The sequence below is a fragment of the Falco biarmicus genome, chromosome 5 (genome assembly GCF_023638135.1).
Source record: "Falco biarmicus isolate bFalBia1 chromosome 5, bFalBia1.pri, whole genome shotgun sequence".
NCBI classification, from domain to species: Eukaryota; Metazoa; Chordata; class Aves; order Falconiformes; family Falconidae; genus Falco; species Falco biarmicus.
The window spans coordinates 67111817-67138398 of record NC_079292.1 but is presented as its reverse complement, the minus strand read 5'-3'; the positions used below and the strand labels follow the sequence as shown (position 1 = coordinate 67138398).

Below are 26582 nucleotides of genomic sequence, written 5' to 3'. Positions count from 1 at the left end.
AATTTTGCCCTCGTCTTTCTCCTCCTCCTGCCTCCAAATCACATACCAGCTTACCTATGAAATCCCAGATGAAGACATTCTTATGAAAAATGCGAGCTGACTTGAATCCATGGTGGAAGACCTGCTCCAGTGCTGCAACCAGACCGTTTTCTCCACACAACAGAATGGTAAGGCTCCCTCTCTGTGGGGGAAAGGGAGAGTCTGTAAGTACAACTTGACTTGTTCATATGCCAGAAGCTTCAAATCTAAAGGTTATCAGTCTCTACTGGTACATCAGTTCCATTTCTGTTTATAAAAATACTTACATGCATTGCAGACACCAGACAAGTAATGAAAAGTAAGAAGTACCTCTTTCTCTGGCTTGTGAAAGTGTTTCACAATATTGTTCACAGCTTCCCCAATTCCTTCTTGGATCTGTCCTGCATTAGGCTCTGTGAAATGATTGAAAACATACTAGCTGAATATACCAACTTTAAAACATTCATCAAATTTGTATGATAACATAGCTTGAACTGCGGGAATTATTCTGTTTCTTTAAAAGAGTTCAGGCAATCATTTGTCTTGGGTAAACCTGACCCTTAAATACAAGCAACTGATGAGCAGCCCTGGAATAGTCAAATAAATCACCCTACTTAAAAATGCACAACCCAGGGATCTGGCTTGATTAATATTTTATTTGAGTTAATCATATCTTGCTCATCACACAGAGCACAGCAACCTTCACACGAAGAGACATGGGCTGAAAAGTTGTTGCCCAGTCATTTGACTCCTACATGACAGGCCAGAAAACCCAGCACTAATTAATTCCCGACTTGAACCTGCCATGTTTTATTGAGGCAAAACGACTACCTATTTACGGCACATGTCTAGTCATTGTACCAGCGCGAGGGGCCACAGGCAGAGAATATTCCTTATTAATGATTCCAAGAGTAAGTCATCTTCTGCGGTAAAACATATGCCACATTTCTGCTCTGAATCTATTTAGCTGTATGCCTCTGTTACTGAATCATGCCATGCCTCCACCTGCCGCCACCTCATCTTCTACACAGGTACCTGCAGAAAATTATCTAGTCCCTCATTCACTTTCTGATTAGAAGCACACTGAACTTTTAAAACTTCATTTTAAGCATATGTTTTCCAGACTTCAATCATTTTCATGGCTCTTCCATGAGTCCTTTCTAGTTTTTCAGGCATATGTAGGTTGCTATTAGCTTGTCCTACAACTGTTATTTTGGAAGCATGGTGTAATTAATTCAGTATCATTTCAGTACACGATGCCCTCCAGTCTTTGGCAGGTCTAACACAGAGCCTCAAGTAGCTCACCAGACAAATGAATTACTGGGCCTTAGTGTTCTCAGACCTAAGGAAATGCTCTGGTGCCTGCTCCTCCAGCTAATATGGACTCGCACATGTGAAGAGCTGCAGTGGTCCCGCGGTGGTTTTTAAATGCTATGTTACTCCTGGAGGCTAATCTTTCCTTGCTTCACATTTCAGCAGTCATGTCCTCTTAATTTTACAGGAGCTGCACAGATTTATGAATCTACACTGTGCGCATCTGTATGCTTTAGCAGAGAGTGCCTCACGTGGCCCTTACAGTCCCATGGCCTGCTGTAGCTAGGTGCAGTTACTCATAAAAAGCTAATTTTAGGGATGTGAATTTCATGTCCCCTAGGGTCCCTCTGGAGACGCGCTCCCGCAGAAGGTAGTTCACAGCATCCACGTGAAAGCTCTGAACTGCCCTTCGGAGAGGACTGTCTTCCCACCGACTGCGAAGTGAGCCGGGAAACTGAGCAGCCCCAGCTACTGCAAATTCTGCTGCCTCCTCCTCCCTCACCTCACAGCCCCGTGCTCCACCAAGAGACCGTTACCTCTTGTCAGATGCGGACATTGAAAGAGGCAATGTCTACAGCCACAGAGCAAGCCGCAGACACACAAACCAGGACAGGGAAAACTCATCAGCTTGCTGCCCCCTTCTCGAGGGCCCCGGTGAGAAAGGAAAGGAAAAGACTTACTGGTGTTCTTCCCTGTGAGGGAAGTGATGCTCAGTCGTCGAGCCGTGGTAGGAGATTTCTGCTGGGGTGGGGTACGGCACTGTTTTCCCAGCTCTTCATCAGACGTGGAGGACACCAGCTCTCCAATGAGTATTCGCTCCAAACTGCCATCGTCAACTCCCTTTCCCAGCCATCGTCCACAGGGAAACCTGCCGCACACCCAGGACAAGCACAGGTCAGCCGCCCAGGTAGTCTAGCTTGATCTCAAAGCCAGAGGGACAGTTAGCACCCAGCAAACACTTCTGATGGGCAGGGAATACTCTGTAGCCAAAACCTTTTCACAAACCAGAACTCAGCAGGCAGCATCCCCTGTACCATCCTTAGGAAAAGGGAAATATGCAAAGCTTGCATGCAAGCACGGGACAACAGAAAGCATTATACGCATCTGTCATGGTCCACATCTTGATTTCTGCTGGGTTATTTTTCACTTGCAACCACAACTGATATTCAGCCTTTAAAAATATTGCGATGATTAATAATTAAATCCCCACACAGACTTCCCACCCAGCTGCAGCCATGACATCTCCTCGTACTCAAACCTCACCTCATATTTTATTGCTGTACTTTTTGACCCCATCTGCAGTCCTAATAAAATCCATGCATATGTCCATACCCAGAGTCCTTGTACCCCGTTTCCTCCTAGTTTCCCCCATACACTGTGGCCAACCCTGAGCTCTGGAGCACACCTCTCTGAATTATAGTTTTCCAAGTCCACGTTTATAAAAAAAAAATAATAATTAAGTGTGCTTAGCCAGATGTTTTCTAAAACCAATGATGAGTTAGAAAATCATTTCAACACCAAAGGCATGTACTTAATAGAAGATTAAGACATTATCAAAGCCTTTTATTTTCCTGTAATCTGAGTTTCTGTACATTTGTTACAGAACTTAGACATTTGAATATTTTTAAAAAGAAAAAGAAACCAAAGACTTGTCCTAAACTGTCATTCCAGCTCTTGGGGGTTTAAAGAGTTCATTTGTCCCTCACCTTACTTTAAATCAAGAGACTTAATTATTAGAGACAAACATATGAATTACTTCATAAGTATCCATACTGTCTGTCCTGTCTCAGAGAGATGCAAAGAAAATCCTACATTTAAATCTCGTTTGGTATTTATCAGTTTATTCGACTCCAACTACGGCTTCTGAAATGAGAGCACTAGGGGTGGGGGAGACGAACCCAACCCTATCAGGTACCCAAATCCATTCACAGTGCTCCATTAACTGAGGAGAAGATGAATGCCTTCTTGCTTTCTCTAGATTTAACAAGTAAGAATTTCAGACAAAGAAAATTAAAACTTGTTGCTTACTTGTACGTGTGTCCTGTTATTTCATTTCTGACCATGACACAATCAACCAGCCACTTGGCTAGTAGCCCTGAGTTGTCATGACCAATCTGAACAGTCGTCAGCTTCCCTAAATTCTGGCACTGAAATGAATAACAGTTTTTACTTACTTTAAAAAACAACAGACAACACACACCCCCGCCACATGCACACATATGGTCTTAAATGTATGTTTTTACTTAGTTTCCTTTGATTTATAGAGCAAGTATTTCCAACCAAACATGCAGAGCATTTTGAAAAGCAGGTTAATTATTTTAAGACAGGAGAAAATAAATAACTTGAAACAAAACTATTAAAAGCTTGTGAAGAGTTTACATTCTTTGTTGTGAGCACTCACTGAGTATTTCTGAGAAGTATTAATTACAAATTTCTGAGCTAAGTTGATAAAAAGGTATGCTTTTGTAGAATAAATAGATCTTCAGTACAAACAGCTTTTCAAAAATGCATTTTGAGCATACTGACCTTCAGCTGACTCCCTCTACACTACGAAGCAGTCCCTAGATCCTTTATTATTTTCAAAGATCAATTTGCTTAAGACAAAAATCACTAACGTGAAACTCTTAACAGCATAAAGAGACAGAACAAGGAAAACAAGGGACCGTGAATTCCAGTGCGATATGTAATTGTAGGTGGGGCTGGCAGCAACATCTATTAACGTCACCTAAACACTCCCCTTGCAGACCCTGGTTTTCGTTTCTTCTAATACTGCCAAACAAGCTGCTTGGGCTGACATTTTCCATAGTGGGTGGCTACCCAAGATGATATTTTAGGAAAGCTTCAGCCAAAGGAATAATCCAGAACAGTGTTAGCATGGTCCTTAGAAAAGTCTAAATATGTTATTTTGCTTGTTAGAAGCCTGGAGATCTTCTCTACAAAATACTAACATCTGAATGAGAGGCAGCCATTGTATCATGAAAATAGCCTCCCCCTCTCTTCTCTGTCAAAATCTACCTGTATTTGCAAGTGTGGGTTTTTAAATTGTTGTTAAAGATTGGTCCACATATGCTCAATGGACACACCTTTAATTTTAGTGGCAGATTGTCCTACGAAATCACTTCTTACCGGATATGGTACAGCCTGGAGCTATAGGAGCCTGACGGGGCTTTCCCTGCAATTCCCGCTAGCAGGAATTGTTTTGGGGTGGCACCAAGCCAACCTGGAATTGATGGTGGGAAAGCAGAGGGGAATGCCGGGCAGTCAAACACCAAGAGAAAACCACAGCAAGCATAAAGAAGAGAGCCCGACGGGGACAGCAGCTCTGCGGTTTGCCGGGGGTAGTGCCTGAAGCTGGGAAGCCGAAGAGCTCAGGGGTTAGACTGGCTGGCTGGCAGGAAAGCGGCAATGCCGGACAGGGAACTGGAGTAGGAGGAGAAGAAATTTGGGACTGGCCAGAGGTAGAACGGGACCTGGGTGGCAGTAAGCGGGGAGACAGATTGAAAGAAGGGAAAAGAAACTTGGAAGGGAAACGAAGAGCCAAAAATGAGGAAGGAAAAAAAAAAAAAAAAAAAAAAAAAAAGGAAAATTAGGCAAGGAGATATGGGAGGGAATGAGATGCAGAAACGGGTTGGCCAGGTGAGAAGAGGAGCCAGGGACAGGGACAGCAGTGAAGCCGGCGGTTAAAGGTGTGTGCTCACAGGGAGCTTCCATCTAGCGCAGGAAGGGCAGGCAGCGCTGTTTTCCCAGCACATATTTGAAGGTATCAATGACCTTAAAAACCTGCACAGAATCTGAAATGCTGTGATCTTAAGACAATAAATCCAACCTTCACCAAATCAGTCTATTTGTAAGCATGTTTCAAATCGAAAAGTAAAATGTAAAGAGCACGTACTCACCTCAAATGTCATTTCTAGGTGGTTTTTAGGAATCTGCATTACACCTGTGTCCCCTAGTTCTCCTGATACACATATCCATGGGTTTGATGTGGTTATTGCATTGCTTAGTTTTTTGATAGGAATTATCACTGACCTATAAGGGATCACTAAGAACAGGAAGGGGAGAAAATAAGTTAGTTGTGACTTTTTTTTTTGTCCCTCCCTTAGAGTAGAGTTTCTGGGGCAACCCCTTGAAGGCAAGCTCTTGTCCCACGTCTCAGCACCCTGACAAGGAGCACCCTTCTCTCTTCTCCCCATAAAGGCCGAGATGAACCTTGCTGCGGCGGCAGAGACTCCCCCCTCACGGGGGGTCAGAGCAGCAGCCCTCCTCCAGCCAGCTGCGAGCGAGAAGACGCAGCCCCACGGCCCGGCTCGGGGGAGCCTCCACCGCACTCACCGCTGCCAGCAGCCCCCGCCGCAGCTGCCCCCGCCGCTCACGGTTCAGCGGGGGGCTCGGTGCTGCCTGCCCTCGGTGCTGCCTGCCCTCGGTGCTGCCTGCGGGCATCGGGGGGGGGGTGTGGGGGGCAGGCGGGGGGGGGCAGCACCGGGGCAGCGGTACCGCACGGTGGTGCTGCAGCCCCGCAGCAGAGCCGGCCGCCTTGCCGCAGCGCCGGGAGCCCGCCGAGGGAAGGGGCTGAGCCCCGTGTGCGGCAACCGCCGTCCCCGCAGCCGGGAAGGAGTTGGGGGGCTGACGGCAGGTGACAGGGCGAAAGGAATGTCAGAAATGCCGGCAAAGGATGGTAACGCCATAGCCAAAGTCCCAAGTCTTATGTGTCTCGGTGGACATCCCCCCATTAAATTATTATTATGATGATTATGTGTATGGTTATTACCATCATTATCGTTATAACTATTATTACTATTTTATTATTCTGCTTTTAAATCTGCACCACCCACACATGCCTAAGACAAAGACTGCCACCCACCCCGGTTTGGATTTGACTCAGATACTGCGTACTAGCACCGCAAGACTCTCCTGTTTCACAAGCTGCCTTTTTGGCTGGGTAAAATAAGCCAGGCTTTTTACTTTTTGTGTGCCATACAATGATACTGCACTCAAAAAACCACCCTCAAATTCCAAGTGCTTGTCCTACAGGGGAAAGCTGTCAAACTGGATGCCCTGCAGAAATAAGGTAATCAAGGATGAATAAATCTCTTTGTGCTGTGCTAGTTCTGAGGGGATTTATTGCTTTAAGAGGAGAAAAAGTAGACTGAGTGGCTGTTTTGACAGCCATGTAAAACTTGAGTCACTTCACTCTGAACAGGCAGGGAAATGAAGACCAAAGGCTGCCAAGGTGAATCCAAACAATTAGGTCAGCTTATGGGGTCCTGCTGCCTTTGCATTGCCCAGTGCTAGAAAGGAAGATTCATTTCCAGATTTCAATCCAACCCCTGCTCTCCTTCTTACAAGAGAGGAAGGGAAAGGGAACCTTTTTGGCATTTAAAGAGAAGCAAAAACAGATTTAAAATACACAGCAGAGCACAAGATGCCTTGTATTTCATCCTCCAAGACTTCCTCCTCCTCAGTCTGTGGCAAGCAGGCTGTTAGGATGCACACTTAGCCACGGCCGGGAAGAGCATTAGGATGTAGAGGACTTGTCTGGGAGGGAAGATGAAAGAGACTACACAGCTCTCGGCAAGGAAAATCAAGTGCTACAGCAGCACTCTCTGCTGATTACTCTCCTTTGTGCAATGCTCTTACGCAGAGCTCCCACACAACCTATCCAGCTGGTTTCCCAGAGCAACACCCAGCACCCGTGAGCCTGGCAGCAACAACCACCGTTTCCAGAAAAGGGCTCAGCTACTCAGGCACCAGCAGCAGCATTTCTTACAAACCATGACAGCAACTAATTGTTGTTCAGGGGAAAAAAAAATGATTCTCCAACTCACTGATTGTGGTGAAGACGCTTGTGAAGCAGAAGTAATCCACAGCATTGAGTGAGAGCAGGTGATACAGAAACTGTTCCCGTTCTTCTTCACAGCGCAGGAAAGCATAACGCTTGTACAGTTTCCTGGTAGAAAGAAATACACCACCTTTTTTGTTGAAAAAGCACCAAGTATCTTAAAAGGTGTTTGAATCTCAAAACACCAAAGGAAGAGTTGATCTTAATGGGAGCTATGAAAAGTGAGATTCCCCAGCTAACCCAAGCTGCTAGAAACCCATAGTGGGCATTTACCCCCTACGCTACACGTGGTTTACAGATCAGTCTTGGCTCCACACTACCATAGCAAGGCTACTGAGTTCATCTCATTAAACAATCAGTTTTGGTTTTGCTGCAAAGCAGAGATACAAGCTAACACTACTCACAACAGCAGACCCGAACCAACATCCAGCAACCTCATTTCTTCCCTGTGTCTTCCCACTGTGGAATAGCCTTGTCTAATTAACTTAATCTTCTTTCTGCTCCACACTGTGACAGAGGAAACTAAGCAGAAGACATCAAACCAGGGAGGGCACCGAGCACCAGCACGGGTCTTCCCACCACTCTTGCAGTTCAGTGAACTGAGTGTAAGTCACCTACTGCTCAAAGCAGTGCAAAGGCACACCAGGAGGTAGCCTGGCCCTGCTCTGAGAAAGCACAGAGCTTGTGACACTGCCTGTAGTCTGAAGGCAACAGGCTCCCAAAAAGCTGCTGGGGTAGATAGACGTAGATGAAACTTCAGGAAAAGACTGGTCTGCCACCGTGCCTTTAGCTGATCTCCCAAGAGGTGACCATCTCCAGCTACTTCTCTCTTCCCATTAGCAGATTTGAGTTTTTGGTAGCTTCTGGCATAAATCATGCATGTAACTCATCACAGAGCCAGAAGTGCAGGCAATAGCTAGGATGTTTTCATTTCATAAGGTTTGGGTTTTTTTTCTAAATGCATCACTGTGAGAAAATGAAGTCAGGGAACATCTACACAGGCAGATCCTTAAGTGTCTGTGCTTGCAAAAGGAAGCAAAGCTGGGGGAGCTGCTAAGTGGCTGGGAGGGCTGGCCTCTAACCCAGCTCATCCACAGTCAGGATGGGGCCTGCCTCTGGCTTGAGCCAACATCAGGCAGGGCTGCTGTGAGAAAAGGGGCATTCCTGCCCCTGCTGCTTCATTTGCACAAGACAGTGACTGTAGGGCCACAAAGCCGCTTGGATCAATGCACTGACCTGACCAAAAACTGACACCTCCTTCCTTAAAATTCCTTAAAATTAAAATGCAGACAAGCAGACTTCTGCCCTGCTGGGTGGGCAGTACCTCTCCCCCCAGCTACCCTCTGCCCTTCAGTCACTTCTAGCTGGAAACTACAGTACCCAAATGGGGTGCCCGGCTGCACCCCAAGCCTGCACAGCACCTTGACACACCACCGAGGAAAATGCGAAAGCGAAGTTTTGAGAAAAAAAGCCACCTTACTTGGCAAGTGCCTGGTTGGAAAGCAGCTGCTTCAGGTGCTGAGACAAAAGCTTCTTCTCCAGAGAAAGCCTTATCCAGGCTCGGGCTCGCCCCACATCAGTCTTTATCTCACTCATGTTCTGAACATGCCTGAAACGAGTGGGAAAATAAAATAAAAATAGGTTAATCATAAAAATCCTACATGCTTCAAACAGCAACATCCAGTGTGATGCAGCAGCTGAATTGCAAAATGTCTTCTGACATCATTTCTAGAGAAAGAGACCTTCAGCAGGGCCCCACAGATGCTGGCATGGGGACGTGGGGCAGCCCTTCCCAGGCATGGTGGGTTGCAACCCAGATGCACTGCAGCCCATATCAGCTGCTCTGTCCTGGCATTTGCTTGGCCGAGGTGAGCAGAGGTAGATTTGCTCACCCCTGCACTGCCTGAGGTAGGTGTCCTCACGGACACTGCTAACACTTAAAAAAAGCAGCCGCCGCATGAGACCCAGTTATATCATCGTCCTTCCCTCAAGCTGCTGACACAAACGGTTATGTCTGGGAGAGCAGAGGACAAATACATATCATAAGAGTTTCTCCAAACCACAGTTTGCTCTGAAGGCTCTAACAACCCCCTTGATAGCAGCAGCAATGGGAAATCTGACAAAAAGAGGATCGTCTGGGCAAAACCAGCAACAGGCAGTCACAAGCAGAACTGCATTTTCAGAGGTATGAGGGGCCCTTGTGTAAGTGATAATCTGAACAGCCCTCCACATGCTTGGTCTGTAGGAAAGCAGAAGTGTTCCATAGGAGCCTTCTTCTATGGTTTTGCTTTTCTTTTTTAAACTTCACATATATTTCATTTGGAGAATGCCGGAAACCCTAGTTTTAGAGCACAGGGAGCTTTAGAAGAGGAAGTGAAATGCCATGGCAGGGTGAAGCTGCTTCCAAAAACCCCCGACTTGGTTAATAAACAGCAAGAAATGTAAGTAACAGTTTCCAGCAGGAGAAAAGACAAGGCTGCAATTTCTTAATTTTCACGCAGTTTGCATGTTAAGTGCGCAGGCAGTTCAGCCCTCTAAACCTCTGTGGCAGGCTCCAAGTACCATTTGCTGAGTCTGAACTGATCTCTGTTGTGATCTCCTTCCCAACTCCTGCATCTTCCTTGAAGGCTCTCCATGCATTGCTGAGTGTTAGGGAATGTGGCAATATTTACTCCAAAGAAAATCCAACAAAGTTATGCTGTGACTGATGCTTTTTACGTTGACTAGTATAGTCTCACTGTCTCGTGCTTTCCCCCATCTGTTATATCCAAGTGCGTGCTTTGTGTTATATTTAGACCCTGTATTATTTGAGAAAAATACTCTCTTGTTTATAGAGTTTCTAGCATAACAGAATTAGGACCTTAAGGGCAAATTTGCAAAGTACAACTTAGTGCTGTCCAGAAATACAAGCTCGCTCTGCACAAATGAAGTAGATACCAGACACAGCTCAGTAGCACCGTTCTCCACCAGGCTGACCCACCGGATTTCTCAAAATACAGGTCAATTGCAAACCAAGCTGATATGTCTGCATCGCATGGCTCTCTGCTGTACCTATGTATCTGAAGTACCATCAGGAAGAAACAAACAGTAGGAGTAATGGTAGCTTACCAGTAACAAAACCTAGTCTACTTAAAATGCCTTTTTAAAAAAACAAGGTTGGGGGAAAAAAAGATACTTTTTCCAAAAAAAAAACCAAAACCAAAAAAAAACCCAACAAACAAACTTTGCTCCTGTTTCCTAACATGACACATGGATAATTCTCTGATGGACCAGGTGAGAGATACTAATTCTCAGTGAGCTGTAAAACAAATGTAGGAGGGCACATTACACTCATGTACAAGTCCCTGCCCTTCATAAGCAAGCTCAGCAGCCTCCCTCTGTCAGCAGTGATGCCTACCAGCTGAATTACTGTTGAGAGCCTTGCTCCTGGCACTGGAAAGCCCTTCCTGGCTCAGTGTGGCAGCCAGCATTAGACCTTCCAGCCCAGATAGCTGGGCACATGATCCAGAGTCCTTGAGAAACAGGATGTGCACTCAACTACATTGTGTTGAGACACTGTCCTCAGACATTTCAAGTCTTCTGAGATGGAAAACTCAAGTACAGGCTATCATCTCCCCCTCTCCCCTTCCCCCAGCCCAGTGCTTGGCTTGAATTACATCTGATATGAAACACTGAGTAGAATATGTTATTTTACTGTGAGAAGACTCAAGTACAGATGGACTCAACTTTATTCCATGCATGCTCTGAATCTCTTCATTACCTTTTTCTGGTTCAGACCAGATTGGCATTAATTGTGCATTTGGGAAACATAAGGATCTGCAATCATGCAGCTTGCCAGAGACATTAGAAAGATTCAGTAGTCAGTCTTGGTGTCAGCAAAAGCAGAGTGTAACAGAACAGAGCATTCAGGAGCTCCAATTTATTTTACGCTCAGTTGTGAGAGTCAAGCAGCTCTATTTTTATCAGTGACCTAAACATAAGCACTGTATGCTTACCACTGCACAGCAAACTCTTCTTGTCAGAGCCCTGAACAGCAATTTCAATGCGACTCCCTAGGTTGGGACTTGCTTTTAATCCCATTAGTAATAAAGAAAAATCTATTTACCTTGTCAAATGTAAGCCTGGGGTATGGCGAGACATACCCTCTGCAAATAGCTCTGCTGACGGAAGAGGTTACAGCTGCTCACTATCACCATGCCCCCAAGGACGGTGTGCATACTCCCCACCCCAGCACAGTCAGAAATGAGCCATACTAGCTCATTCCATGTAGGCAGCAGGTCTTTGCTAACCCAGCTTCTTTTGACTGCAGCAGGTTAAGCATCACTGCTGTGGACCCAGCACCTGGGGCTTGCACCTCTGCTGCAAGCTCCCCGTGGATGGGGAGGCACCACACAGGCATGAAAGCAAGCGCCGGCAGCAAGGAAGAGCTTGCCTGGAGGGGAAGGACCCCACACTTGAATCCAGCTGGACCAAAGGTTTCAGGGAGTTGCCTTGGCACTGTCTGATCTGGCTGGACACACAGCGATGTGCCCGAGGGGTGAGGCCATGCTGAAGGCAGGCTGCAGCAGGAGCCTGCCAGGGAGCTGGAAGAGGGCTGGGAGAGATGCTGCAGATCCCTGCCTGGAGGAAAGGCTGAAGGGCATACCCCCAAACACACTTGTGCAGAGACTCTCCATGCAAAGAGCCAAAATAAACATCTTGAGCATCTTTCTTACCACATCCAAGATGCCTGGCTTTGTGAGGGAGGCAGAGGACACACCACGTTACCTGTAGCACGGGCTTATCACACATTCAGAGCGTGACTGTGATTCAGCCCTGTTTTTTAAGTTGTTTACATAACCTTGCATGAGCCATCAAAAACAAGCCATGCTTAGGTAATGCTTAACCCTCTAGCCATTAGTTCAGTTAGCACCATAACCCCGGCAATTTAACAATTACCCATCCTTCTAACCTCAGCATAAATCTGTGTGTGCAAACAAATACTAAGCAACATTCCTTCCAAGCAGGAGAAAGTATGCCATGAGATTACACATGGCAAATTCAACTCACCATCTGCCCAGCATTTTCTATGACTAGACATGTTTTTGGACAATCAAGAATACCCAAGATATTACAAAAATTAATGTTCTGCTTCTGTACTTTTTCTCTGAAAAGCAGCAGAAACAGTCCTGTGATTCAAGGAAGAGAGCTCAGATCCAAGCTGGGCTTTCATTACTCAAGTGGAAGTACGTGGAAGACAAAACCCCTGCATGCGGCAGCAAGCGCGCACAGCCTCCTCTGTCAGCGATCCCCTCCCAGCACGTGAGTTTCCGCTCCAGATCCTCCTTCACCCTTTCCTCAGACTGACCCTCCACATGCCTGTCAGTCTCACAGGACTGAATTCAGTAAATAGCTGCCATGTCCCACGAGAGGGATGCTAAAATGACAGACACATGCTCAAAACAACCTCTTGGCATTATACTCCTAATTACACTGTGTGTATTCTCCCTCCCACTTTTGCATGTCGTTTTAGCCTTATGTGGCATGTCATATTCTTTGAAATCAGAGCACAAGACTCAGACTACATAGCATCATACAAAAAGGTTGTACACTGCAGGTGGGAGGTACAGTCACTTTCTTTGAGAAAAAAAATCTCACATCAGAAAAAAAAAATCTCTGTAATAACATGCATAGTAAGAGTCACATCACTGTAATCATGGTTTTGTGAACTAACGATAATTAATTTTATTTTTACCATAAGATTGTTTGCCATATTTTTATGTGGAAGAAGGGCATGGTATTACAAGGAACAATATTTGTGTTGCCTTATGCATTAAATTGCTAGCAATCGCTAGCAGCTCTTCACAGATAAGCATTATTGCATTGCTCCTCCCCCACTTTTCATGGCACTTTTACCCATCCTGCAGTCCTTAGCAATGGCAAGTGAAGTGTCAAAACAGTGGCCTGACCTGGCAGTGGCTTGATCAAAGAGCTGCCCTGAAGAACTTCTGCCTGGTTCTGTCACATCAGCCTCCATCTCTTCTCACTCTATAACCCTTCTGATTCCCAGCCAACACTACTTAGAAAGCTCTCCAGAGCCAGGCTGTGGTCTCCCACAGAGCCCTGCCCTTACATCACATCCAAACTTTAAATTCACCCAAATACTGGTTTGATTTGTACATTTATTACTGTTTTCCATAAAATGCTAATTGAAAAGAAAGAATATTGCTCAGGCATTGCAAGCAGGTTTTTATGTCCCTTTGCTCTGTCTATCAACTGCTTGGTCAGTAATTTAAAACAAAGAAAAAGAAACAAACTCAAGGTACTAAGGAACTCAACATATCTGCTGTGATTCATAGAAGCTGGCTTTATTGCTAGAAGAACCCCCTGGGAAAACAAAAACTCCAGTAAAACTTGTGTGGTTTTCATTGTCTTTTAACCAAAATAAATCAAGTGAATGTGCAAAAAATTTTTGCGAAAACAAAAAGGCAACACTTCATAGATCTGAATGTGGGCTCAGGAGACTTTTTAATTCCCCATAGCCTTCACAGACCCAAAACTAATCAGGATCTTCACCTTATGCTACACAATTAAAACCACAATTAATACTTTAGGAAACAAATTGTGTACCTCATATCTTGTATCAGGGAAACCCTCAAAGTAGGCAGAGTAATTCCTGTATCAGACTTCCGTCTTTCTGTTCCAACAGCAACTACAGTAGAGAAAATACATGAATTTAATACAAAATCATAGTAATGGTCTGCAATGCATTTGTTTTACATACAGCTGAAAACAATCTTAAGTGGCTGGTAACTGCCATGTTTCTGTGCATTATCATTAACTCTATCCTGGAAACGTAGAAGTAGACAAAATGAAAAATGTTTAATATATTACCTATTCCTTCCTTAATCCAGCACTGAACTTGGAGATTTAGCTTCCTTTTTCGTATGTGAAATATATTAACATAAATCTGTATGGCAATGGATTTTATTAGAAATATGTTTCTATGGAAAGCTCACAACTGAGGACACACTAAAATTAAGCTACACTAGCATATTTAATGCTAAGAATGTCACGCATTTCTGTGCTCCGCTACTCTGATCAAGCTGCTTTGTGGTGACACATTTTGCTCTCAGGAATTTGTGCCTGCCAGCCAGATTGCTGTGTGCATTACTCATTGAAGCTCACTAAAAAGCCTTTTCATGAGCAAGACTAGTTTGTCCATAGATATGTCTTTAAGGACTGTTCATACAAGTTCCCATCTACAAGATCTGGAGGACTGGAGAGTCCTTGGAAGATGACCCACTGAAGTTCAACTACGATATCCAGCAGCAGCCACTGGGCAGGGAGATCTCAAGGTAAAACCAACCTTTCTCACAACACAGCAGTAATTTAGTAATTATAAGGGGGCAAGCAAAGCATAAATGGAGCATCTGAACTGACTAATAGAGGATTATACAACTTCTGAACTATACCATCCACCAGTATAAAGACATGGAGTTATTCACATTGGGATTTGGTAGACAGATTATGCTCATTCAAAGAAAAATTCAGCTGTCTTAGCTGCAGCTCTACACCTTCAGCTTCTTCAGAAAACATCTTTTGCGGAAGCATTGCTTCTCACACCTCTCTGTGCTGATTAAAAGGGAACAAAGGTAGTGAACAGACATCAAATGATTTTCCAGACAGGGATAATAAGTATGCTCCTTTGCCTTCAATGATGTCAATTTATTTTGTCCAGACATCAAGGCATCTTCACAACGATTATAAAGGCTGTCAAAATGTAAATGTGATATTAGCAAGAAAGAACACTGACATCTTGCATGGGTGTCATGTGGCTGCACTGTTCCTGCCGGGCCCAAGTTCACTGGCTGTGATGGACCCTTCATGGAGTCAGCTGCCAAGTACTCACCTGGGGACTCTGCACTATGCTCTTGCTTCTCTTCTCTCTCCTGGTACTGAAGTAAATGGGACCACAAAGCAGACTTCCCCTGAAAATTGAATAAGCAGTATACAGCTTTAAATGAATCAGGCAAAAGAAAAGAGGCCAATGAACATGGTAAAACAATGGGATGGCATTTCAGCAGGTAAAACTTTCACTTTTCAGTAGTGAAAAATCAATCCTCCTCTCTTGGGCACGAACCCTCAGGAAGAGGAGAGGACCAAACCACTGAAGTAGCAGTGTCCCACCTGCCTTGTTTCTTTGTCCTCTCCCTGGGCTTTCCTTGTAAATGTTGAAAGGAAAGAAACCAAACACTTATTTAACATCATTGCAATTTCCAGAGGTACATCTCAAATAGATAAAAAATAAACCACACCCTCCAAAAACCAACCACCCCAAACTCTTCAAACCCTCACAAGACATGAACCAGGGGCTCTGAGCTGAAGGAAACCTCCCACTTTATGCTGGAATGACACCACTGAGTAGCAGCTTAAAAGGCAGAGGTGGCATTCAGTATTTGCTAGAGCACTGTATGCACGAAGTCCCGAGTTTCCAGTTACCAACCTGCTTGACCTGCAGACCATGGCTCCAGATTCTTTCTAGCAGATCACAGAGACTAGCAATCAATGTATTTTCCTCCAGACCTGTTATGTTGGCTTCTCCATGTCCAAGCTCAACTGCTTCATGGCCCATCTTCTCTACCAACATGCGTTTAGTCTAAAAAAACCCAAAACACCGTTTCCAAGAATGTTATCCAACAAGAGACAGAATTTATAGATGAGTTTACTTAAACATGCTTAATCTACAGACCGTTGTTGATGGCTTGACCAGAGAAGCTTCAAATCTCTCTACAGAGATTGCAGATTAAAAATAATAATTTAAAAAAATCAGCATGATTACTCCATACTGTCCTATTTCTATACCCTTTACCTATTGCCCTGTTTCTACGCTGTTGATCTATTACCAAACAGTATCAAAAAACAGAGCACAGAGCTAGATACATGGGAGTCTTACTCAGCATCTGCTTTCCTTCTTACAGCTATTAAACTTTAAAACCCAGGTAATACAGTATACCACCAACTGGAACTGACACAAAGACACCAGGAAGTTATACTTCCATGGCTATAAAAGCTTCTTTAATATTAGAAACTGCCATACTTCACGTGCTCTGCCTAAACAACTTGCACAACAGTCGCATGTGCTGAATGCTTCCCTTTTGACCGAGGGTCCTGAGCCCGTTATGTTTAGGCTACATGTAGATATGAACAATTAAAGGAAATCCTTCCTAAGATGTCTATCACGCTGATTCTCCTTCCTGTCCTTTTTAATCTTTCCACTAACTTTAACTGCATAAACAGGAGTCAAAATATGATCCTTTCTTTTCTAGCAGTTGAAAAATACGACACTAAAGGGATATCCACCCTGCAATCGCCTGGTATACTGACAGACCAACGCCATTCCAGCTGTGAAGGACTTTCAGGACACCATCTGCAAATGCTATTTACACTCAGTGTAAGCAAGGGTAGAGCACACGGGAGAGGACCTACCTTCATGCGACATTCCTTCAGTAACCCTTCCACAAATTTCCAGTTGGTCTGTGCAATCACAGCTGGAGAGAGGTCTGAGAGTTTGGGCTGCCTTAAATTTTTTCCTAAACTCCTCGCCTCCTGCATGTATTTCTAAAAATTAAACAGAATAATTTCAGGTATTAAAAGTTAGAGGGGCTCTCCTCATCCTAATTCTAGGTGAGCAAATGCTGGTGAAAAGGAACAAGCTAGCGTTAATGTGGGAACAAAATCACCATCTGTCTGATGTTTAGGTGTCAGGCTGTAGAAGTGGAACACTCCCTTCTAACAACAGAAAAAGCAAGATATTTTCCTGCGTGGTACTGAAACAGTCAATATCAGCTAGTGAACTGTGCTGTTAGCCGCTAGCACAAAGTTAGCCACAGCAAGTGCATAAAAGCGCAACACATTCCTCCATACAGCAATAAATTCAAAACACCAAGTAAAGTTTCTTTCCATTGTTATTTTATTGTCACTTTAAAAAAATAAAAAAATGAAAAGACATTTCTCTAATTTTTGACCAGACTATACACAAATTGAAAAAAAATCCTTTGAAAAAAAAAAGCAAAAGGACAAAGATTTCACCCCTTCCTTTTCATCTGCATAGTTATGAAAAATGAGACTTGATTTTGTCAATTAACTTCTTAAGTACAAGTGAAGCTCATTTTAAACAAAACTGACATGAACTGATCATTCATGCTTTTACTGTGGGGTGGTAGTTGAAAAGTATGGACAAAAATTAGCATACTCTTTAAAAAAGGATCCAAGCTATAATAAAAGACTTTTAAACCCTCCTGTTCGACTGCCTTGTTGTTCAGGGGTGGGGTGTTTTTGGTTTGGTTTGGGCTTTCTTTGTTAAGGACAAGTGTCCTCTGCTCCCAGCATCAGTGACATGGCTACATGCTGAGCAAAGCTAGGAAGTTGGCCACGTTTAGGTGTGCAAACGTGAAGCCCATCAAAAAGTTGTTCAAGCATTATTAATAAAGTTTTTGTTAAAAAGACTAAAAGAATATTGCCAAATAAAAGTCTTGAAACAAAGCGTTCAGCCTGGTGTGGGAATGCTCCACTTCCATAGTGTGCTTTTATCCAATTAATGCTGCCTCTTTGGGTGACAGTATGTGACCATGACCGCTCTTCCCCTGAAAGGAGCAGATCACATCCCTCCAGCAACTTAGCACTGCTGCTGGCTGGGTTTTCCGGGGAGTTGAAAGGTCTCACTATGGCTGCTGCATCCTTAGAGCTTTCTGCCTGGGGCAAAAATAATTCATTTCCTGGAATCATAGAATGGTTTGGGTCAGAAGTGACCTTAAAGATCACCTAGTTCCAACCTCTTTGCCATGGACATGGGTACCTTCCACTAGATCAGGAAAAGCAAAAGCAAAATCCTAACACGCTGAAATTAATTGAAATAGCTCACTTATTTTTTATGGGGGAGTACAGTTTTTCTGACAACTGGATTTTTTCAATACAAAATTTGGGCAAGAACCAGTTAACATCAGTCCAACAGGTCAGATGAGAATGGAGTGTTCTGCCATGGAAAGCTGTCTTCAACAAAAGTGCTCAGTTAGGTAATTACACTTTCACCAATACTGTAAGGAATTAAAAATAGTTAAAAACTGCACGTGGGAATAAATAATAAAAATCATATATCACAAATTATGAAAGCGTGTTGTTGTTCAGCAAGCAATCTCACAAGTGAGTTCCATCTATCTCAGTGCAAAAATTAGCAACAAAACCAGTGGAAGAGTAATACAGGGAATATATAATTAGGAATCTAATATTTCTTTTTAAATGTGAAGGGATAAGTAAAATGCAAAGTGTGGTTATATTCTGAAGAGTACAAAACATGGATAACTTTACTTTCTTCATCATATGTCTTGTTACTATAATAAAATAAAAATTAAAAAAATATTAACTCTTGTAAATTCAAGAGAAGAATAAGGGTGGGATGAGAGAACCAACTGATTGCTCTTTGCCAGTTCATCAGCATCCACACACCACCACCCTCTTCCACACTGGGATGCAGTGATCCAGCAGTCAGAAAGCAATACTTTTTGGATTTGATACCCTAGGCTGAATTGCCCGGCGAGCAACACAGGAAAAAAACAAAGCAAAAATTCTTGTCTTTCAGCCTTGGAGCCATCATGTGTGCCAGGGAGCTGGTGTGGAAGCCTAGAGCTGACTTCCAGCTACTTTTCTGATTATAACCACACATATAACCACAAGCGCTACATGGACGTGCTCATACTCTATGAGAAAGGGAGAGGTTTGAGACGGAGTGAAGACAGCGGTTCCTTACGCTAACAACATCTCAAAAGCAGTTTTCAACAAGAAAAACTGAAACATACCAGGCAGCATTCAGAGAAGGATTTTTTAGGAGGCCGTGCAGGAGGGGGTGGTCCCTGATCCCACTCCCAGAAGGCCATTGAGTTCTGACGAAGCAAAAGCTCCTCCGATGGCTAAGAGGAGGCAGATGCCCCAATGGCAGAATAGCCAGAAAGAAAGAGACAAAGCAAAAGAAGCATGCATATGATCCACAGCCAAAAAAAGAAGAAAGTAAATACATGACAAAGTATTGAAAAGGCTCTGATGAGATATACATGAGGCAACATTTAAAATACACTTGGGAAGCCATGTTAGCAAAAATAGCAACATATACAAGTGCTGTTTTGCTGTGTTTTCCACGAAACATGATTCAAAGCTGTAGTTCAAGAGTCCACTCATCTGTTCAGGTTCTTTCAGAAGGCAAATGCCAACACTGGCCAACATTATTCAGCAAGATTTACCACAAAACAGCATGAGTGCTTCATTTTTGCTAGTGACATACAAAAGAAGCACATGGACATCAATGGAGACACATGGCAGAAAATATTTAATGAAGGATGAGAAACTGAAAAGACGGGAAAGAAATGCGTGTATGTGACTGACATTTACAAGATGCATGGGAGTTTCCAAGCTTTAGGCATGAAAAGGCCCCGAAGTCTTAACCTTTCAAATAGGCTTACTCATGTCAGGAATCTACGTAAAACAGACCCCCCAAAAAAATCCTTTAAAAAATGAAAGAGCCCTGCCTAATTTGCCTCTGCAGAGCTGACATTTATTTGAGGACTTGACTTTTCTAGAGACCTTCACTCTGGCCAGCGCTCGGCAGCTGGACCCAGGCGGGCGCCAGGGCTCTGCTCTCTGTATGCAGTAACAGTCAGGGTCTAAATCAGCAAATAACCCTTTTTCCTGATGACAAAGGGCTGTCTTACTCCAAAATAATAAAAGCATTTTATTTACGTTATGTGCTTTGAAGTTGTACAACGCATACAAACATCTGTGATCAGCAGCATCTAAATGGCTGTGGAGACCCATACAAACCTTACGGTAGCCAAAACCTGCCTGAAGCAGTAGCAGATCAGTTGTTTGAACCTCACCTGGTGGATCACAAGCTCATGCTGCCCACTGATGATGCCACCTACCTCCCTCAAATCGTTGTCCAGCCCGATGTGCTCCGAGTGCTGCCGCAGGCGGTCTTTCCTCCGCTGCGCTGTGGTGCTGCGACTGGCCCAGCGGCTGAGAAGTCAGAGAGAGAGAAGACACATGTGAGTGGAAAAAAATCAGGAGGGAAAGCCTGGGTCAGGAGCCAGAGGACATCTGATGGGTCAGCAGCTGGAGAAGTGAACCCACAAACTTGGACCCTACAGTAGATGTGAGTGCAAGCTCGTGCCTGACCTCCCCATGGGAAACTGCCTGGCAGGTGACAGGCCAGTGCGCACCCATGGGACAAAAGCCCTGATGGAAACGTGCCTGCTGCCTGCCAGGGTCTCCAGTGAGAGCTCCTGTGTTACCCAAAATGCAGGTCATGCCGCAACATGGATGCCACCACTAGGTAAATTGTACTTGGTTACCCAGCACCATCGTTGCCTGCTGCATTTGCAGAGGTTTGATAAAAACAGTGTCTGTAGGAGCAAATGAAGTACAATGATGTATTTTGACCAGCAACTTCTTAAGATTTTCCTCTTTTGTGAGAGGCAGTACTTTCTATGGTACTGCCAGGAATTATTTCAGAGAAACTTGTCATTGTGATAGTAACTACCATGATATTGGGTGCACCTATGTCTGAAGGCTATAAACAATATTGATGTTCCTGGGATTGATCATGTTGCTATCTTCACCATGTATATATATTTTTTTTTGCATCAGGTTTCTAAATACCAAGGAAAGCCTATATTTTTCCTACATGTTCATATATGTTCGGCTGCATTTTTAACTCATCTGAGGCTGTTGCCTGAAAGCAGCCGGCTGGTAACCAGGTTTGAAATGAAGCAACCTTAAAGCTCACAAGCATGCAAATTCCTTTATGCCACATACTATAACAAAACACAAACCAAGATAATTCTGTCGCAAGGAATTTCTAGTCTGACTGCAGGGTTTCTAATAATACCACAGCCTTCTGTCAAATCCTTGAAAACCAAAATGTTAAACTGGTGCAGATTAAAAAAATAAGTTAATAAATTATTTATGAAAGAAAGCTGAAATAGCACTGTATAAAGCAACCTATCAAGTATCAAAAATAAGCATCTTAATCCACATGAAGTCTATGTCTTCTGAATGATATTACTTAATTACTGTGGTTGTGTTAATTAAAATTAAAAATATCTTTCACACACAGTAAACAAACAAAAAAAAAGCCTTTAAGTGTATAGCCTTTCAGTTGCTTCATGAAGTCATCTGTTCTGCCTGTCTCCTGCATCAAGAAGTTAAAGAGCAGAACTAAGGTGAGGCAGAACACAAAGCCTGCCCAGGGCAGTGTTCCAGCTCCAGTGCCTGGTGGGATGTATGAATAAGGCTTTATCTATGGAAGGAAACTGCCTGGAAGAATCTGAAGGAATAACCTAAATCTGGAAGAATTAAAAAAAAAAAAAAAAAAGAAAAAAGGGAAATAAAAAGAATAAAATGCACCAAGAAAACAACACCTCACACTCCCCATCCTCAGTGCTTGGATCAAAGGGACCCTTCAGAACCTTCTCTTCTCCAGACTGAAGCGTCCATGCTGGGCACCATGCCAGAATGACTGCTCCGAGATGGCTTTTTCTACAGGAGCTGTGATCAGCAGGTAAAGCCCCTGGGGATTTGAGTTCTCTGCTTTTCATTGATCTATACAGAGAGAAACGCAGAGAGGCCCACATCAGAGGCAGAAGTGTGTGCTTGATAAGCTCCTCCACACAGGCGGTATTGGTGGGGACAGCAGTCTTCAGATCCCAAAGCCATCTACTTCTGTGTGAACGCCAAACAGGAGCATATACAAATAGAACCTGGGATCTGACCTATTTGGGCGAGGAGTTTCAGCTGGTGTAGGCAGATGCGTGCCTGGAGGAGGAAACCCTTGCACAGAGCAGGAGTCAGGTCCTGACATGTCCAGCAAGCTGCTGGGGATGCGTAGGAGGGGAACCTAACCTAAGAGAAGTGCACAGACGTGACCCCTGGTAGCCAAACCCTCCTGTTTCCAGAGAGAAGGACTTTGCATACATAACTATCTCCACCAATTCCTCCAGTGAGTTAACCAAAGACCAAATTTTGGCTAACCACAAAGATAAAAAGGGAAAAAAGTCACAGGACCTGTAGCTTTTATGGTCAAACCAAAGTCCCTTCCTACCTCCCAAATAACGTCAACAAAACAAGTACAAAGGAAGAAATAAACATCTGGGTCTGCATGTAATTATGGTTCAGCACCTCTCTATCCCATATGGCAAGAGATTTATTTTTAAAGCAATGTAGCCTCAAGTCTCTGGTAACTAAAAACACCCAGCCCAAACAGGTCTCTGCACAGCAAACGCTGATACCTTCTCAGGGGAATACATCACTGACCTAAGTGTCTTTGCACGTCCTCAGAAGTCTTAAAAATATTCAGCCCATGAGTTTAGTAAGTCACCACTTTTTTTTTTTTTTTTTTTTTTTTCTCCCAGAAGCAACACCCAATGCCTCATTAGATGGCTGAGGGGGGGGTAGGAAATAAAACCTTACATTTTAATAATCTCAGCAAGTAGAAATGTAGCAGAAAAGTCTCCCCCTTGAACAGAGGACAGCAGACATAAAAGTGACTTCAACTACTGGATCTGGAGACCTTCCATTTATTCCAAGTTGGTACCACACTTACATTTCACAAGATAGAATGCCAATAATACATTGGAAAGTTAAGTTATAGATCAAATATTACCCACATCCCATTTTTCTGCTCCAATTTATATGGTATTTTCTGAATTCTAGACAAAGCTTGGATTCCTCCCCACCTGCATTTCTGCAATTACTGGACGATGTAAGAATTGCTAGAAGTATCCTTTGAGGGAACACATCTCACCGAAGGTGAAAGCAGAACGAAAGCCACAGAATAATCACAAGTAATACGGAATCATTAAAGCATTTTCAGTTAATTCCAGCCTTATGCTGCACCTGGGAGGAGGCACAGGCCATTCTCCAGATTATTTATCAGAATTATTTAAACATTTTCAGCAAACTAATGTAAGGATCATTGGGCATTTATGAACAAAAGACCACTGCTTATTAGCTAGAGCAATTACACACACAGTGAGCTGCACACTCCCTCTTCCCCAACCTCTAAGCTGAGGAAGAGGAGCTGCTGGGGCACTGAGTGAAGTCTATGCATTCGGATGCCACCCTGAATCTCTGGGAGATTTTGTAAAGATATAACAGCAGATAAGCAGGATTAAGCAGCTGAATCTTTTAAAGCCTTTTCTTTACTGGGCCAGAATTTTCCCAAAATAATGCTTCAGTATTACAATAACCATTCCCTTCCCTCTCATCAGCAGAGATAGCATTTAAATTATTCTTCCTCTCCCTTTGGTGGCTCAAAGTGATTTTACAGGTGGGTAAAAGCCCTCCCCAGAGGCCACACCACCTCCCTTGGGTTGCTGAAATCCCACCTGGGTGCCTCTCCTGGCGCTGACTCTGCTGCTGCCTTATTCACACCTCAGCCCTGGTGCTGCCAAAGCAGCAAGGAAAGCTGTACCGGCACGGGCAAATGCCAGCTTGTTGTCAGCCCTTAGTCTTGGGCTTTTCAGCTAAACAACTACCTCCCGTGTCCCTGTGGAGCAGATGCCAGAGGAGGCTGGTCCCTGCCTTAGGGAGATGAGCCAGCCCCAGCTGGCTGGCACTGGGGAGTGCACACAGCACTGCTGCCCAGCCCAGATGCTGCCCAAGTTCTCCCTGACCCAAAAAACGCCCTCTCCCCTTTATTTTTTGCCTGTAGAGCCATGAGCATGGACTACTGGCATGTTTCATTTACTCCTCACAGTGGAAGCATTGTTACAAGCACCAGGTCCCTGGGCACGAAGCAGCTGCAGCTTGGGTGCTGTGTTGCGGAGAGCCTGGGGACAAGCTGCCTACATGGAGAAGGGAGAAAAGGCTCGTTTCAGTAGTCTGCCCATACCTAACTCCCGTATCCAAAGATGAATGGTCTTCACCACCAGGGACTGTGAAAAAGCAGTGATATTTCAGAGGAGGGACTAGAGAAGACTGTACGCTGTTCTATATAAAGAAAAGAAATGAAGGCACCTCCAAGTAAGACCCTTTTAACACGAAGACAGTGAAGTCAGTATTATTTAATGTCAAATTAGACCCCACAAGTGCAGGAATAGGTTTGAAGAGCTTGCAGGAAATGTAAAGATGACACTTGGAAAAAAGATGGTACTTAACCTGTGATTAATTTAATTAATTAATTTCTGTAATAAAAATGGTAAGGTAGCAGCAAAGCCGAGCTGTCGGAAACCACTCTAGCAAAGCAGCAGCCTCACACCAGGGACTGGCCATGCTGTACTGCAACCATGTGTTCATCTCCCTCCCCCTACCTTCTCCCCTCTTCCCCCACTTTTTAAAGCTCCATGGTGAAATGAAGAAGTGGTGTCTACCCAAACCAGACACAGGTATAACAGGCAGGATATATACTGCAGTACATGCAGCATGCTGCTAGGGAACTTCATTCGCAGGAGGATTTAACCAGTATTGACATCATCATGAAATTCACTATCATAATTTACAATCTATTTACAGTGATAACAGAGAGAAGGAAGGAGACAAATGCACTTGTCCATAGGACAGAACCTAAATCTCCTTATACAGGCCATCTCCTGAGGCAGACTACTATTTAGGTCTGCAATTCATGACAATACCCCTTTTACCTATATACTTCCATCAAATGAGTTATCTGACTGTGTTTCCATATTCACAAATTAGCACATAGCTGTCCTACACCCTCCAACAAATCCCCCTAAAGCATGCATGCAGCCTGCACACATTACATACACACAGACTTGTGTATTTGCTTGGGTTCAGATGTAGTTTCCACGGGACTATACAGAGATTCCAAGTCAAATACACATGAGACTGAACAAATTAAAAGGAAGGTGGAAACTGAGCTCCACCTGATCAGGGATGGGCCCATGGGGGAGGGGTTCTGCACTGTGAATCGCTCTGCACACACTGATCCATGGTAAGGAGGAGGAAGGCTTGAAGAGAGACTACATCTATTCCGTCTCTGCTGTAGGGCTGAAGAGGAAAGCTTTTAAACTTCTGATGGGCTGGACAAAAACGAGCAAAGTGCCTTGCAGAGAGTGGTCTTGCACTGACAGGCCCTCTCATCAGATTACATGAAAAGAAGCGATGCAGAAGGGTGGTACCCACAACCACCATCCTCTGCAAGGAACAGCAGTAGTGATTTGCCAGCATCACCCCTTAAGCCCTGACAAACCGCTGGCCTAAGTGGTATTTAATTTGCAAATTCCATTGAGAGAGTGACGCTGCTCAGGGGAGACTAAACAGAACAGAGGATGCAAGGATCTGACACGCATTTTTCCCTGTAAACTTTAAATCTGCACAGCTATTTTAAAACGATATATTAACTGGAAGAAGTTAATTGCCCTTTTACCATCTCGCACCAGTTGAGCGGAGGATCAGTCACTACTCAGGAGACTCGCCCATCAGATTCCAAGAGTCCCCACAACACATAGTTCCTATTTCAGCAACCATTTTTAAGCACAGATTGTCAGTCATGCTGAAGATTCTTGAAAATGAATGTATTTGAAGACAAGTCGTTTATATTTTCATTGCACCTGTCAGTGGTTTGCTGTATTAGGTCATCTAATGTATAGCAACTGCTTGTTTCAGATTTCCATACGTAAAAGGTGAGCTTTTACTACTTGCAAGTTTTAAATAACGTCAGTGTTGTGTGTGGGTGGCTCATTGCTTGTCCCTTTCTCATTCATTTAGATGCACTGCAGAGATGCTACTCTATACTACTTGAAAATGCAATTGTTTGGCTTGATGGGGGGAAAAAAAAAAGCTTCTTTGAAGACATCTGGCCTTGGAACTGTACCCAACAGATAGGGAGGTAGAAAAGGTCCATATAATATGAAGCACTCAGTAGAAGAGACAGATCATTTCCTATACAAAAGATAATTTAGCTAAAACCAGAATGAATTCTATCATCGTATAGAGATACAGAAACCACTTTTCATTATATGCATCGTGTTTTCTTGAAAAACATTAACCAATGTTAAATGTTAGTGAATAAGTAAACAGTAGTCCTACTTAAAAATGAGAACCAGGGCACCAGGCAGATAAACCCTGGGCAATCCACAGCCTGAAGGGGGGCAGTGACGGAAGCCACAGGACAGTGCCCGCACAAGCTATGCCATAAACCGGAGCACAAAAATGAACCAATTTTGTACACTCCTAATGCATCATTTTTACAAATAAATACTGACACAGTGGTAAGGTCAGCAAAACATAGCACAGGAAAAAACGCCTGGAGAAAACAAATACTTTTGAAATTTGCCTTATGGGTAAGAGCAACACATCACTTAGCTACAGCCTGAGGTTAGGAGGCCAAGCATAGCTGGATCTGCGCTTGAAGACTTGGACTTTG

The 26582-nt window shown here is 43.9% G+C and overlaps 1 protein-coding gene across 4 annotated transcripts in view; it reads right to left on the bottom strand.

Moving 5' to 3' along the window:
• The window catches only part of DENND5B (DENN domain containing 5B), a 118875-nt gene that overhangs the window by 5782 nt on the left and 86511 nt on the right, over window positions 1–26582 (bottom strand). For 2 of the 4 annotated variants that reach the window (XM_056340602.1, XM_056340600.1), the window contains 13 exons: window positions 20122–20215; window positions 19006–19116; window positions 16640–16771; window positions 15657–15809; window positions 15063–15141; window positions 13781–13862; window positions 8652–8780; window positions 7158–7279; window positions 5229–5374; window positions 3361–3479; window positions 2013–2200; window positions 349–431; window positions 55–181 (listed from right to left, as the gene is read on the bottom strand). In XM_056340602.1, the coding sequence (XP_056196577.1) occupies window positions 55–181; window positions 349–431; window positions 2013–2200; window positions 3361–3479; window positions 5229–5374; window positions 7158–7279; window positions 8652–8780; window positions 13781–13862; window positions 15063–15141; window positions 15657–15809; window positions 16640–16771; window positions 19006–19116; window positions 20122–20215 (1565 nt within the window). The remainder of the gene's footprint in view (window positions 1–54; window positions 182–348; window positions 432–2012; window positions 2201–3360; window positions 3480–5228; window positions 5375–7157; window positions 7280–8651; window positions 8781–13780; window positions 13863–15062; window positions 15142–15656; window positions 15810–16639; window positions 16772–19005; window positions 19117–20121; window positions 20216–26582) is intronic. The other 2 variants (XM_056340601.1, XM_056340603.1) reach the window with 1 other exon arrangement.